Here is a 17,621-nt window from a genome sequence, read left to right on the forward strand (position 1 = left end):
TAGATGTTATGTAGGCACTCCACCTCAACCACTATGGCAATGGTATCTATCTCGCTCAGGTCCGATTTTTGTCTAATCTTTTCATGAAGATTTGGGAAGCTCAGTCTATAGACCAAGAAATCACCAAATATTTGAGTAAGTTCTCTTATGATGAGTTTTTTGATTTCAGACTCGCAGATGATGGGTTTTGTAGATTTCAGGACTGAATTTTAGTCCCTATCGCTGTTAGGACAGATGTTCTCAAGGTTACCCATGTCTCCAAACTATCCATCCACCCTAGGAGTACCAAGATGTACCAGGACTTGAGGCGTCAATACTGGTGGCTGGGAATGAAGAAAGACATTGTTGACTACGTCTCCTAATGTCTCACTTGTCAGTGAGTTAAGGCAGAACACCAGAGACCGCCGAGTTAAGGCAGAATACCAGAGACCTGGCGGTTTGTTACAGGGCCTCTCGATTTTGGAATAGAAGTAGGAGCATGTAACCATAGATTTTATCATCAGACTGCCTAAGACCTTTTTTGAAGTACATTTTCTCGTAGAGGGATTTGAACATGAGACAGAGATGTTGGATGGACCTCCTGAAGGACTACGACTACAAGATCATTTACCACCCCGGTAGAAGGAATGTAATCACTAATGCGCTGAGCTAAAAGGAGTCTACTGTGTTGGCCCAAACCATGGCCTCCAATTGGAAGTTAGTAGATGTTGTGCAGGCACTCTGCCTCAACCATTATGGCAATGGTGCCGATCTCGCTCAGATTCAAGATTTGCCTGATCTTTTCATGAAGATTTGGGAAGCTCAGTCCAGATACCAAGAAATCACTGAAAATTTAAATAAGTTCTCTTTTGACGAGTTTTCTGACTTTAGACTCTCAAATGATGGGTTGTGTGGATTTCAGGATGGAATTTGGGTCCCTGTTGCTATCAGAATGGATGTTCTCAAGGTTGTCTATGCCTCCAAACTGTCCATCTAACCTGGAAGTACCAAGATGTACTGGGACCTGAAGTGCCAATAATGGTGACTGAGAATGAACAAGGATATTGTTGACTACGTCTCCCGATGCCATACTTGCCAGTGAATTAAGGCAGAACACTAGAGACCTAGCAATTTGTTACAAGGCCTCCCGATTCCGTAATGAAAGTGAGAGCATGTAACCATGGATTTTGTCACCAGCCTACCCAGGACTTGTTCTACCAGAATGCTATTTGGGTCATCGTTGATAGACTAACCAAGACCGCCCATTTTATGCCCATCAAGACCACCTATTCCACCAACAGATTAACCCACCATTATATCGATGAAATCATTCGGCTCGATGTTGTTTTCTCATCCATTGTAGCTGATCAAGATCCTCGATTCACCTCCCACTTTTGGGACAGCTTTCTAGAAACGCTTGAGTTTGGATTGTACTTCAGCACTGCTTATCATCCTCAAACTGATGATCAGTCTGAAAGAACTATCCAGACATTGGAAGACATGTTGCGGTTCTTGCACTCTCAACTTTGATGATAACTAGTATGAGTATCTTCTCCTATGTGAATTTGTTTATAATAATAATCATCACTCCAGCATCGGCATGGCTCTGTATGAAGCCCCTGTAAGGGAGGCCCTGTCGTTCTTCCACTTACTGGAGTGAAGTTTGAAACTAGTGTCATTTAGGACCAAATTTTATCCATAAGACTGTTAAGAATGTTACAGTCATCTATAGGAACTTGGCTATTACCCAAAGTCACCAGAAGAGTTACACTGATAATCGTAGAAGACCTCTAGAATTCGCTGTTGGAGACCAAGTCTTCCTCAAGATTTTCTCCTATAAGGAAAAAATGCAGTTTGGGAAAAGAAGGAAGTTGAGCCCTTGTTATGTGGGACCTTTTCGAATCGTGGGGCGTATTGGACCCGAAGCGTACTGCCTTACTCTGCTTCAAGACTTTACGGGTCTACAAGATGTTTTTCACGTCTCCATGCTCAAAAGGTACCACCCTGACCCTTCTCATATCATTCCTCATGATGAGACGCAGGTGCAAGCTGATATGACTTACGAGAAACTCCTCATGAAAATTTTTGATTGGACCGACAAAGTCTTACGCAACAAAAGGACCACCCATGGTGAAGGTGAAGTGGCAGCACCCCACTCTGGAAGAATCAACGTGGGAGTTGGAAGCGAGATGAGAGAGAAGTTTATAGACCTACTCAAAATAAATTTGGGGGATCAAATTTTTTAAGGAGGGGGGAATGCAACACTCCACTCACCATCGCGCTAAAGTTGTACCTGGAAACCCCTATTTATTCATACCTTAAAGCCACTTGAACTCATTTAAATTTATCGTGTTTCGTGATTTAAATTTATAATTTAAATTTTATTATTTTATTTATTTTTATGTTTACTTAATTTTTATTTACTATTATTTTTATTATTTTTTTTCATTAAAAATGATTTTCAAGAGAAAAACAGGAAAAAGGGGCAAAATCCCACAGAAAAATGCCTATGGGAAAGGCTCGTCCGCGCGGCACTGCAAACTGTGCAAGTACATGCATGTGTGGCTAGTAGAAGACATGCACACTATGCAAACATCCCATCTGCGGGGGGCTCAAGCCTATCTGCACGTGCATCCCATCGCGATTAGACAGGACAGTCTGTTCGCGTCACATTGCACGCGGATAGGGCCAAGTGTTGTATGCCCTGTGTGCGTGACGTTCGCGCCATAGGCCTCGGATATTGTGCTATCGTTGCCTTTGGTAAAGAGCCACCGTTGGTTGAGGATTCTTCTTCTATTTTTTACACCGTCGTTGTATCGCATCAAATCACTCATCTTCCACTCAACTTTCTCTATCCTCACCAGAATTCGTCAATTGGTGTAAATCCAACAGTCCCCATTTTTCATAAATAGGGATCCCTTTCTTCCATTTTCGTCATCACTTTTATTTCGTTCTTCTATCCTCCAAAAGCTCGGAGAGAGACGGAGTGATCTCAAGAGAGAAGGAGAGGAAAAAAATAAGAAAGGTGTAGGAAAACTTCAAGGTTTCGGTAAGAAATTTAGTATTTTCTTAAACATCTTAAGGAGCATTTCTAGATAATCAAAAAATTATGAAGTTTGTGTTTTGTGTTTTGCATTATTTATGTTTAATAGTTCCAATAAAGTGATATGTTCTTGATTTCAAGCATGCTATGTGATTTTATAGGCACCTGATGATTTGCATGTAAATTAAACAACATGAATATGGTGATAATTGTCTAAAAAATATATTAAAAAAAAGGAAAAAGAGAAAGGGAATGAACCTCAAATGGTTCAAAAAATAAATGTATCTGTATTGATATGCATAATGCATCAAATATCTTGTTAGACTTTTTATCTTTGAGAGGTTCCTGTTTCTCCCTCCTCCATCTGGTCTGGAAAGAAATGAGAGGACCGCTCCCTGTGGATGACGGTGTACCATCTAACGAGAGCGATGATGCAAATATCTACTACGGGTCACCTTTGGCTAAGTACTATTGTGGCTATAAAATATCTGATAGGACCATTGTGGTTGGTACAACTGTGATCATAGATTATACCATGGTTTGTAAGTCCGAAATGTGTCTGAGCAAATTGTCATTATATATCTGATATGATTATTCCACATGGGTAGTTAGAAATCTGTATTTGTTCTCAGAGATGGAAGTTAGAATAACTTCGCGAAGTATGACACAAAAATCTGAGCATTTCATTATTTATTTGATTTTCCTTATTGTTAAGTATGATGTTTAATTTGATTGTTGCGATTATGTTATATTGAATATGATATTTTCTTTAATAAATAAAATTATTTTCGTAAAATAATAAAGGACCCTAACATGCCCTAATGGTAAGTGTTAATGATATAATTATTCACTTTTAAAATCTTACGATGTTATTTAAATACTATTTTCCTTACTGAGCATATAAAACTCCCCCTTTCATGCCTCCCCCAGATGAGGAAGACAATGAGGAACTGATCGCTGACCTACCTCTTGAAGTCTATGAGGATCCTATAGATCCACAAACCTTGAGTGCATGACTTGTCCCGCACTCTGATGAGTCCAATCGCATAGTGAAAGAAGTGGCCCTTTTGTATTTTGATATTTTGTATTTTGTTGCTACTTCTGGCATCAGTTATATATACGTGTAATTGGAACTCATATATTTTGGTAAGGGATTTGTAATAATTTGCTTCGCTACATACAATTTTTATCATTCACTCGTAATCTGTTTCTATATCTAGCATCCTGATGCCTTAGTTTACATTGGGAATGTCACAGCCCAGCTCTTAAATTAAATTCTAAGCCAACCTATTACAGAATCATAACACCAAACTAGCCCAAATGTTTTCCTTTGTTGCTTAAACTGACGATGTTTTAAGGCTTTAATAAGGATCCCCACAGCTTTTTTTTCACCTAAAAGCAAAAAAGGATCCTAGGGTTAAGTTAGCATAATAGGGGAAAACTTTAGGCTTTAAAGACCCAAGTCAAGAGAGTCAAATAAACATGAGGAGAGGTGATGGTTTCATAGAACGTGTGCATGGAAGAGTTCCAAGGGCCATTTAGCTATGCTTTGTGCCAAAATAAAAAGAGAAAAAATCAAGGTGAATTCCAATTAACTTCTTGTTTTCCCTGTATGGGATATGGCGATTAGTTGTGGCATCCCTGTATATTTTAGCCAACTCAAAATCAATAATGTACACCTGATTGGCTTTCCATCCAACACCCAAACCCAACATTACCACTCTCTTCATTGAAAAATCCTCAAGAACATCAAGGGCAAGGACAATGTAAAACTTAACTTCGTACATAACTTGCGGATGCTTCGTTTTATTGTTTTCAATATTAGCACCAATGATTTTGAACATACCGATCTGCGTAGCAAGAAAGCTTTTGCCCAAGGATCCATTGTCAGTCTTGTGTCGGAGCTTGTTTTTACCACCGATGATGCGTTCAATATCCACGATTAATTAGCTAGAACAAATCATGCAAGAGGATCTTGGGTTTTTACTGTTTATCTAGAACTTCTTTTTGTTGAAATTAAAAAAAAAAATTGGTAAATTGAAGAAGAAAAATGACTTTTTTCTCTGGCTTTGCTTTCTAATATATAACTAAGGAGACAGATAAACTAGAACAACATAAAAAGAAAGAGAGAGAGAGAGAGAGAGGGTGTTTTAGGTTTTTTATTTTTTTGTCTTGAAAAGAGAAGAGAGTGGAGAAATGCAAAGGTGAAAACTAATAACTAAAGTATATAATCCAAATTTCATAAGTTTTTCACTGTATATCTAAAGCTTCATTTGTTTTGAAATTAAAAAAAAAAATTGTACTTACAAATTTTATTTCATCTGTGGTGATTCACCTTCATGAGTTTAAACTATACATAAAATTTAAATTTTAAAAGTAAATCAAATACAAACTTCTCTTTATATGACATAAGACTGGTAATAAATTAATAGTAATGGACATAGTAGAACACATAAAGTGAATGTCATCATCTCAAGTGGAATGACTAGTTTATATCACAATATGATAGATTGTATGATTGACAAAAAAATAAATTTTTGTGCCAAGAATCTATATAGGCCAATTTAATAAACTCATTATCCAATGAGAACTTTCAAACTTGATTAATGACATGATCATATCTCTATGATAAACATAATGAATATTTATGTCTTTCATTTGGATAATCAAAAGCATCAAAATGATAAAGCTCTAGTAAAACTGTGGAAAATTTATAAAATTTATTGTTATATGATAAATATAATATGTACACTATTAAATTCATATAATTAACATTATCTTCAATGAGAATTTCCTCCGATAATAAATAAACAAATCCTCAAGACTTGGCCCAAGAACACAAGGACAAAGAATTTATCCTCCCAATCAATGCTAGACCATTTTATTATGAGAATTCTAGTTCCTCTTTGAAGAATATTGTATAACTTAGCTTTATACAACACTTGTTGATGCTTTGTTTTATTTTTTTCAACCTTAACAACAACAATCTTAAACATATCAAAGTGCATAGCAAGAAAGATTTTGCCCAAGGATCCACTGTCGACCTTGTAGTGGATCTTGTATTTATCACCGATTCCATGTCTGAAATTACCGAAAGAAATCATGCAAGAGGATCTTGGGTTTTCACTATTCATCTACAACATATTTTTATTGAAATGTTTTTTTTTTTAAGATTTGATAGACTGACGAAAAAAAAATGATTTTTTGCTATGACTCTACTTTCTAATATGTAACCAAGGAGACAAATAGACTGAAATCCTAGAGAGAGAGAGAGAGGGAACAATTGAAAAGAAAAAAGTTCAAAAGAGAAAGACTTAAAGGGTAGAAGAGAATCTGAATGTTGTGAGTAAGTAAAAATCCTTCTTTTTTTCTTCTTTTTTTTATTTCTCTAGCACACTAAAATATGATTAATGAAAATAAAGTAGGTTTGATTTTTACCAACTTTATCATTAGACATTAGACTTATTGCAATAAGATACAATAACATCCAATCAAGCTTCTATAATAGCCTTCGTCAACTAGTCATTCTAAGCTTGTTGCATATAACACTTCTCCTAACCATCATCCCCAATACTCTTTTTGCCTTAATGCTCCTACCTCATGCCCTCTCATTCTCGTGAAATGGTAGTAAGGTCAAAGTGTGCTTAGCAATACTCTAGGTTCTAATATTTTCAGGATAACATTTTTATGTGTAAAACATAATCTTTTTTAAGAAACTATTTTATTTCTTGTCTTAGTTGTTACTTAAAAAATATAACTCTTATGTATTTCTATTACTTAACACATATATAATCTAAGGTATGAACCATGTCAAAATTCATATAATTTGTATATATTAGATTAATCTTATTTTTCAAACACTCATTTTCCAATATTATAATGGTCATTGATTTTCATAGATGACCAAAATGTATTGTTATTGAATAACTATTTTTTTTCCTAGCAATAATAAATTTCTAACTACCATTCAAGTTAATGATAACATAATGATTAGTCTAATGAAAGCAATGGAAAATGATTTGTTTACATTAATATTAAAGCATAATTGTGTTTGCATAAATCATCAATGTTAGAGCTAACACGAAAAAATAATTATTCATGATTATTATATTTAGATTGTTGTTTGATATGTGGTAAAAACTTAATGCAATAATTTAATTATAACGTCATTCTAGTAAACTTGTTCATGTAATAATCGCCTATATAAATGTTTACGGTGTCATCTATATTGATGTTTACTAATGACAAACGCATTCTAGACAAGTAACATATGGTGTACAGGTCTTAGATAGAAAACAAATCAGGTATACATAATTACTTTGGAGCTCGCCAAAAGATACCGAGACACTGCAACTAACAACTATATCCCATATAAGGAAAACAAGAACTTAATTAGAATTGAGCAAAGTCATCGAGATGATCTAGAATCACTTAGATATTTATTTGTTAATTTTCTTATAGGAAGTCTTCCATGGTAGGGTCTTAAAGCTGCAACAAAGAAGCAAAAATATAACAAAATTTGTGAGAAAAAATGGACTCCTATTGAGGTTCTATGCAAATCACATCTTGTGGAGTTTGTATCATACTTTAATTATTTCCATTCATTAACACTTTATCAGTGATCTGATTATGGATTCTTAAAGTGCTTGCTTCGTGACTATACTATATCAATTCGAGTTTGTTGATGAAGGATATGAATATGATTATATCTTTGATTTGATTATAATTAAGTACCAACAGTCATAAAAATATAGAACTCAGACTATATTTTTACTGAATATAATCTAGCAACAGGAGAAAACGTGTCAGAATAATCAACACCTAATTTTTGTGCATCCTTTAACTACAAGTTTGAACTTGTATTTATTGATAGAGCTATTTGTATCAAGTTTTGTTGTGAACACCCATTTTACTCCAATAAATTTTTTGTTTCTGGGCCTGTCAACCAACTCCTAGATTTTATTTTTTTGAATTATTGACAACTCTTCCTCCATTTTTTGCTTCCATTTTAGGTCCTTAAATGGTTCTTCATGGCCAAGAGGTTCACATTTACCATATTATATCTTTTATAGATGACTAAAAGTAGCTTTGTCCCTTTAATTGGAGATTCATCTTCCAACTCATTTTGCCTTTGATATGTTCATTGTTCTTTAAGAATGTTTTCTTTTAGATCTTATGAGGATCCACTAGTTTTGGTGTAAATTCTTCTAGTCCCATTACTAATCCTCATTAAAATATACATCTTTATTGATGGTCTTTTTTTTTTTGTAGACGACACATTTTGTATGCTTTTGAAACAAAAATACAACCCATGACAATACCTATAATTGCTTTCTTATCATAGTCTTTCAAGCTTAACTAGTGGAACATGAGCAAAACACAAATAGTCAAGTGCTTTAAGAAAGCTTAATGAAGGTTTATACCCATATCAAGCCTCAAATGGGGTTTTATCTTCCAAGCCTTGGTCGAAAGTTGATTTTTGTAGAAAAACTTTTGTGTTAGTTATCTTTACCAAAAATTATTTTAGGCAACTTGTTCTCATGCAACATATATCTCTTCATCTATATTATTATTCTATTTTTCATTCACTAACTCTATTTTGTTCTTGAGTTTCAAGAGATGTGAGTTGATCTTCAATATTAATTTCTTCGCATAATAAATTATATTTTTTTAAGGTATACTCTTTTCCATTATCAGATCTTAAAAATTGAATCATGTAGCAATTTTAACTTTTTACGATCTTATATCACTTCTCAAATACTCTAGCCACTTGTGACTTGAATTAAGAAAAAATCCAGCACATTCTTGTAATGAAAATAATATAGTATAGCTACCATGTAATGATGGTGTTTTGAGGTCTTACTAAATCTATGTGAATTAATCTTAGCTTTTTGGAAGCTCTCTAAGTTGATATAGGAAATCATCCTATTTGTTTACCAAATTGAAAGTAAACCTCTCAGTATGCCATTTTTCTTTATTTTTAAAATTTTTTTGAAGATGATAATGACTAAATCTCTTGTGCCATATTTTTGTTGGATCAAATGAGAAGCTTTTAACCCTCAGATTAACCTTAAAATCTTCGTACCAATAGTATCATAGTGTCTATCTTAAAAAGATACTTTGAATCCTTTTTCTATCAGCTAAGTCGCACTCATCAAGTTTGGTCAAAATCAAGTATATAAAAAAATTTAAAATTGTCGTTATATTAGAGCTTGTTGTAATTACACAATTATTCCTCTTTCTTTTGTAGGAATGTAGTCACTATTCCCTATTATGACCTTCGTAATTGATACATGCTTCAAATCCTTGAAGAGAGTTCTATCATAAGTCATTTAGTTTTCTTTTGTAGGAATGTAGTCACTATTCCCTATTATGACCGTCGTAATTGATATGTGCTTCAAATCCTCTAAGAGAGTTCTATCATAAGTCATTTAGTTTATTCAAACACTATCACTCAACCAACATTCTAGCATCTTTATCGAGTTTTTGAAATTTTCTTTGCAAATCATGACTTCATATCGGAGTTGATTACACTTACTGCACTTTATATATGGTCTCTTCTAGCATTTGAATGGTGGATCACCTACTTTGCTGCAGTGCTGACAAGGCAAGTAGTTTCTCTTTGAGTTTCTACCATTGTGTTTGATTTGGTTGTTTACAGAGTTTTTACTGCTTGGCACTTGCTTTTTGTTATTTTTTTTCTTGTTCTTTCTATTTTTCTGGTGTTTGGTTGACAAGGGTCCTTCAATAATATAATCTTACCTTGTAAGCTTCCATTGCTCTTGAGTTTATAAGGCATTTAACAGCTCACACCAAGGTGATCTTAGAAAAATCCCTTGTGTTTTCTAAGTTGGATATAGATGCTTCATATCCTTCAGGCACAATTACAAGAATATTTTTTACAATTATAGAGTTAGTATGTCTAGTGTCAAGTGAACTTACTTTGTTAATAATGCAAAGCAATCTACCTACGTATTTTTTTATTATTTCAAATTATGTCATGTTTTGCAACTTAAATTCCCTCCTCAAATCTAGCATCTGCATGCATCGCATCTTTTCATCTCCTATATATTCTCCATTCATATAATTCCAAACCTTTTTTGTTATTTTGAGATAGTGATTCTTGTAAAAATAGTTGTTGAGACCGTGATAAATAGACATATTTTCACCTGTTAAGTTCCTATTGTTTTTTCCTTATGACTTTGATCTAGTTCATGTTGGGATTATTAGGTAATGGAGGAACTTTATAATCTTCTTCCACGGCTTCCCAAACATTTAAAGCCTCTAGGTAGGTCTGCATTCTTACTGCCCAAAATTGATAGTTCTCTCGATCAAAGACATGAAAGCGATTTATGATAAACTAGCTTTATGCTTCAATATACAAATCCTTTAAAAAGAAGGCACTCGTACAAAATTAAAATGTTGATATTTGACAAATAGAAAATCAAAGTTGAGAGAAGGAAAAAAAAAAGACCAACAAAAGAAAGGTATAATATCTAGCATAAGAATACTATGCATTTATTTATCAACCATCAACCTTTATAATACTTAGAATAAAAAGAACCTTCTAAAAACTAGCAACTTAAGTCATGATCCACAAAATAGACTATTACCTAAAGAATATGATAACTTATTGATTAAAAATGTTTATTTAGATATTTGAACTAATAATTTAAAGAAATGTAATACTTTAATTTTATCCAGACTAATTTTTCATTTTTTTTAAATTGAAAATTAAATTTTTTTTTTATTATTGCTATTTTTAATATCATTATTAGTGGTATTATTATTAAATTAATGAAAACAAAAAAGAAAGAGAAGGAAAATCACAAAACATAGAGGACAAAAAAAAAAGAAAACTAAAAGAAAAGATAAAAAATTCAAAAAAAAAAAAACACGTTACTCTTAATTTACCAGACTCATTTTTACTCTTAACCCAGGGCCTTTCTTCTTTAGACTTAGCCCAAATCAATCACAACCCAAGCCCTTTCTTCTTGATTTACTTATAATACATGTATCTAATATGGATGTTTTGGTCACTATTGATTATTTTTGAAAATTATCCTACAAACTTCTCTGGGAGTGTTTATTGTAGGTATAAAATCTATTTTCTTTTATTTAAGCCAAATTAAAGGAAATTCGTTGTTATTTTATACTAACTTTGAATTTGATTAATCATAGAAGAAAAGGGCATGATATACTACAAATAATGAAAAGAAAAATGGAATAAAAGAAAGAAAAAAACAGAAACCAGAATAACAAAAATGAATTAGTCTTGTTATCCGGAATAATTTGGCTTATAACCCCTTGTGTTAATTAGGAACAATGGAGACTTCTCGAAGAAAATGGGTGTTATGGAGTTAATTAAGAACAATTTAGCTTATAATTTTTTATGTTAATATTTTCATAACACTTTAAATACCATCGGTGAAGATTTTAAAATTTTTTAAAAATTTAAAATTTATTTTATTACGAAATTATATTTTTAGTCTCACGTTAATCACATTGTGATAAGAAAAAATAGAATGCAACTCTTAGCATAAAACGTTTAAGAGTTCTATCAACCTTTTGGGACAACTCTATTTGGAACAAATAGTATAATCTAGTAAAAGAATCTCATGGCAGATAAAAGTTAATATTTATACTTGCTTATCAAATATGAAAAGGAGTTTCTAACTAAGTAGGAAAGAATGATAATCTATAAAATCTTTTAAATAAAGATGTTTAAAGATTTAACACTGGATTATTACAACATACAAATTGAATTGAAAAAAATGTCCAAATTGACAAGACTGGAAAAATTGAATTATTTTTTTTGAAATAATTTAATTAAAATATATATAAATAAAATTTATTATTACAACATACAAAAACCATTTATTTATTAATATATGTAAATAATATCATTTTTATGTTACAATATAATATATAAAATATATATACACGCTACTGTACATATTATTTAAATTAAATTATATACATAAATATATAGAAAGGACGGAGAAAGGAGAGAGACAAGGAAGAGAAAGAGGGAAGGGTAAGTTGCAAGATTAATGAAGAAAGAAGAGGAGGAGATGAGCGACGTTGTGGTACGGAGGGAGAGCGAGGAGAGAGAATAGTAAAAATGAAAATGAAAGAAATGATGAAGCCTTGCAGTTGTTTGAAGCTCTTCTTTCATTGTTGTCTTTATAACAAAAGAATATTTTAAAAAAATTCAAAATTGAACTAATTTGTAAAACTGCTGAAAGTTATAATAAATTTCTAAAATTGTAATTCTTTTCATATTAAAATAGAATATGAAATTATAAAGAAAGATAATATTGAAAATAGTGTATTTTTTACTATTAACAATTTAATATTAACATGCTAAGAAGAATTTTTTTAAGCTAGTTATCATTTATTAATATTCATTTTTGTATCGTGCATATCTAATATATCATCAATCTCTAAAAAAATTTGATGCTGAAGTTAATTTGCTCAATTCTGTTGAATTTAACAAATTTTAAGAAAAATAGAAAATGAGAGATACATATCATTCAAAAATGATACAATCATAATGTGATTGAGAGATTATTTTGATTAAATTATTAATTTTCTGATTCACTTATTCTCTCTAACTATTATGCACAGACATTTAGAAGCTTGGTTGATGGAAGTATAAAGAATTTATGCTCCTTTTATAGATAAGATAAGAGGGCAAAATATATTCATGATAATTAAATGTGTTGATAACTGTTTTTTTGTAATAGTTATTATATTTTAATTTTCATAAAATATAATAATTATATTTTATTTAAGGTTATTTACTTCATCAAGACGCATTTTTCTTTCTATCGATTATATGTTATTTAGACATACTTTTAATTAACTCTAACCATTACAAGTAGATTAGAAAAATAAAATACTAGGTTAGTGGACCATCCACTTAATTACTAGAATTAATATTCTCTCACTTGCCCCACTAAACTAATTATGAAAACTATAATAATATATGCATATTATACTGAAGTATATTTGTTGATAAATGAATTTGTTAAGTGATTGCGATAAAATCAGTCAACAAATCTAAAATTAATATACGTTAATACTGAAATAACTTAGATTATAAATGTAGATCATAACAATCATATGATTTTGATGTCATATTTTTGTTTTATGCACCACATATCAATAACCCTTACTAATTTAGTCCATATATTTTTCATTGATTAAATACTAAAATTGTGCACCCATAATTAAGAAATAGAATATAACAAAAACAAACTTTAATACATAAAATGTCAATTACACAATCACTAAAATATTCATCATCATATATATTATGGATTACTCAAAAGACCTATCCTTACAACATATTCTACATATGTATTCGGAAGTAGTTCTTTAGTCATTGGATCAGCAATCATAAGTGTGGTACTAATATTTTCAATTGACATTTGTTGTTTCTGGACTCTTTCTCTAATAGGTAAGTACTTTAAATCTATGTGTTTGGATCTACTGGAATATTTGTCATTCTTAGAGAAGAAAATATTTACGGTGTTATCACAAAATATTCTTAGCGGCTTGATAATAAAGTCGACAACAACAAGCCTTGATATGAAATTCCACAACCACAAAGTATGACTTGAGGCTCCAAAACATGTTATAAACTCGGCCTCTATTGTGGATGAAGCAGTAATAGACTACTCTACACTCTTCTACGAGATTGCCCCATTTATTAGCATAAAGATAAAACTTGAAGTAGACTTCAAGCTATCATGGCAACCACCATAATCTGAGTCTGAGTATTCAATCACCTCTAATTGTTCTAATTTTTTATATGTGAGCATATAATCCTTCGTCCCTTGGAGGTGCCTTATAGTTTTCTTTACAGCTTTCTAGTGTTCAATTCCTGATCACTTTGGTACCTTCCCAACATACTAACAGCATAGTTAATATGTAATCTACTACAAGTTTGAACGTATATCAAACTTCCCACAATAGATGCATAAGTAATATTTTTCATCCGTTCACTTTTTAAGTCATTCATTGGGCACTAACTTTTATTTAATTTGTCACCCTTTGTAATGGGTGCAACACTGCTTGAACATAACTGTATATTGAATCTCTCTAAACTCAGTTAATATATCATTTCTAAGACAAACCTAACTATCATCGAGATTGATCTTTGAAGATTTCTATTCCAATAACATAGGTTACCTCACCCATATCAACCATCTGAAAGTTTTTAGAGAGATACTTCTTGGTTTCGTATAATAAACCAAGATCATACTAGCTAGCAAAATATTATCCAAATATAGTATTAAAAATATAAACTTACTTTCACTAATTTTGAAGTATATGCACTAATCAATAGTATTTTTTTAAAATATGAAAGATGTAGTGGTATCATTAAATTTTATATACCATTGTATAGAAGCTTTTTTAAGATCATAAATGGATTTTTTTTTTTAATTTATAAACATATGTTTTTTTCCTTTCTTTACCAAAATTTTAGGTTGCTCCATATAGATATCTTCATCCAAATTCCCATTCAAGAAAGTAATTTTCACATCCATTTGATACAACTCTAAATCAAAATGTGTTACAGGTACTATAATGATTTTAAGAGAGTCATTTTAGAAATTGAAAAAAATATATCTCTATAATCTATACCTTCCTTTTGAGTGAAACATTTGGCCATTAGTATGGTTTTAAATTGTTCTATATTGTATTTAGCATCGCGCTTGATCTTGAAAACTCATTTATAGCCGATACTTTTACCATTATTAGGCAATTTAACAAGATCTCAGACACCGTTATGGTCCATAGATTTCAACTCTTCTTTCATAGCTTTTATCAATTTATTATAATAATAATTTTCCATGGCTTGTGAAAACGAAATTGAATTTTTTCTTATCCTAATATAAAACTTAAATTCTTGTAGATATAGCACATAATCATCTTATATGACATATTTCCTTTCCCTTTGAGGTCTTCTCAAAGGCATTGATTGAGGTTATTCTACAATATTTTCAATGGTGACATCTTCTTGTAGTAATGAACCATTTCCATTATGTAGTTAATTTCTCATAACTTGTTAAGAAGGTTTAACAACAATTGTTTTTTAAGGCAAAAAAGATGGTGGGTTATGCACTCTTATTTCCTCAAGAAGAGGTTTAACAACAATTGGTTCATCACTCCCACTAATTTTTCCATTCTTTAGGAATTTGGCATTACCGGTTCCAACTATTCTCGTATTATGCTTAGGATAGTAAAATCTATACCCATTAGAGTTATCTGGATAACTGATGAAATATCAACATGTTGTTCTTAAATCTAGTTTTTTCTCGTGAGGATTGAATATTCTTGTCTTCACTGGACAATCCGATATATGTAGATGTCTCAAACTAGGTTTCTTATCAGTCCATAACTTGAAAGGAATTGCATGAATTGCCTTATTAGGAACTCTATACAAGATATACATCGCGATATTTAAGGCTTTGCCCCTAGAAAGAAATAGGTACAGAAGAGTAACTTGTCATACTCCTAACCATTTTCATTAAAATACGATTGCACCTTTTAGCAACATCATTTTGTTGTGGCATACTTGGCATTGTGTATTGAGCACGAATGTCATGCTTTTCTAGGAATTTGGTAAAGAGTCTAGGATTTTTTCATAACTCATAATATTTATGATTGTATTCACCACCTTGATCTGATCTCACAATCTTAACCTTTTAATCTAATTGTCGCTCAACCTCTGTAATATACACCTCAAAGACGTCAATGGCTTGAGACTTATTATGTATTAGATGTACATAACCATACCGAGATAGATCACCTATAAAGGTGATAAAGTATCTCTCTAGTGAAATAATGAATGGAGAATGGTTTGCAAATGTCCGTATGAATTATCTCATGAAGTTCATTACTTCTTGTGGCTCATTTCTTTGTATGCTTAGTTTGTTTTTCTTTTATGCAATCTACGTATACTTGAAAATCAGTAAAGTCAAGATTTTATAAAATTCCATCCTTCACTAATCTGTCAATTCTTTTCCTAGAGATATGCCCTAGCCTTTTGTATCACAAAAATGAAAAATTTTCATTAATTTAGCCACATTTTAAACTAATATTTAAATGTAATGTAATTAAAGCTTGTGCAAATTCATGATTCATAAAAATTTTATATAAACTATCATATAAAATACTAGAACCAATTGTCATTAAATTAAACACCAAACTTACTTTTTCACAACCAAAATAAACTAAATATCCAACAACATCTAGTTTAGATAGAGAAATTAAATTTCTAAAAATTGAAGTTACATAAAAGTGTTTAAAAGATTCATCTAATGACCAGTTTCTAGTAGCAAGCGATAAGTATCCAAAGCTACCACTTCTACTTTGAGACAAATTCCCATGAAGAGGAACTTTTCACTTTCTTTCAGTTTTCGGGTTATGATGAATCCCTACATTGAATTAGTAATATGATTTGTGACTTTAAAATCAATCCACCAAATATTAGAAGAAACCTCAATTATATTTGATCCATAACATACAAAAGAAAGATTTATACATCTCTTTCTAAGCCAAGCTTTACGCTTATTACATCTTTTTTCACTTGACTTTTATTGCTATAAAAGTAGCAATTCAAAGTGAATTTTCCATCATTAATCTGATTATTCTCCCCATGTCCACTATATTTCACTGGTGAAATGTTCTTTATTTTTCTGGATGTGCCTTTATTCTTCATAGCTTCATGAGTTACAACAAGGGCAAAATTATGTCCATCTTGCTTTAATCTCATTTCTTTTTTAATACACTTACTAGTAAGCTCATTCATGTTCTATTGCTCATTATTAATTTTGTACTAGATCTTGAATGAAATAAACTATAAAGGAAGTGAGTGAAAGACAAACTGTACTAAGAAGGACTCATCCATGTTCATGCCCAATGCCTTAAGTTTTGCAGCCTTTTTAGTCATGTTCAAGTATGTTGTTGAATTTTTTTTTGAACATCATAGTTTATAATGGTCAATTCAGCCATTAGTGTTCCCGCAAGAGACTTATCAATGCGTTTGCAATGCTCCTCCACAGATTTCAAAAATTCGGAGGCTATCTCAATTTGAGGGAATGAGGTCTTGATGTTAGTGGCAATGGTCATTCTCATAAATATAAGATTGAGTATGTTCGACCTTGTTCAAGCTTTCAATTGTTCTATATGTTCCGAAGTACTATCATCGATAGGTTTAGGAGGTTTTGAGTTATTAAAGTCAGATCAAGATTTAATACACCAAGTGAGGACTGGACCCTTTCATACCACTCTAAAAATTTTGACCTATCAAAACTTGTCATTCCAGATGCAAGAGAATATAATAAAGTGAGAACTGTATAAATAGGATAATGCTCACAATAAAGCCTTGATCAAGAATATCCATTTAGAATTAAAATTTATAAATGATGAACTATTGATATCATTATAGTTTTTTCTTTGGATAAAACTTTAACATATCTAGTGTTCACTTGAAGGGAGCTTAAAATGCTTACTACTTTTTGTCATTTATGTGTTGTAAAAATGCTTACTATTTTTGTCATTTATGTGTTATCTTTGGGTATCC

The 17,621-nt window shown here is 31.5% G+C and overlaps 1 protein-coding gene across 1 annotated transcript; it reads right to left on the minus strand.

Annotated features, from left to right (window-relative positions):
• Window positions 1-4,560: 4,560 nt before the first annotated feature.
• Window positions 4,561-6,156, minus strand: LOC148253452 (casein kinase 1-like protein 3). The gene is made up of 2 exons (XM_088223377.1): window positions 5,995-6,156; window positions 4,561-4,872 (listed from the first exon to the last, which is right to left on the minus strand). Exons 1-2 carry the CDS (start codon window positions 6,154-6,156, stop codon window positions 4,561-4,563), a joined length of 474 nt encoding a protein of 157 aa, XP_088079503.1.
• Window positions 6,157-17,621: the final 11,465 nt, after the last annotated feature.

Source organism: Carica papaya, chromosome 6 (genome assembly GCF_054855325.1).
Source record: "Carica papaya isolate Zhongbai chromosome 6, ASM5485532v1, whole genome shotgun sequence".
Classification (NCBI taxonomy): Eukaryota; Viridiplantae; Streptophyta; class Magnoliopsida; order Brassicales; family Caricaceae; genus Carica; species Carica papaya.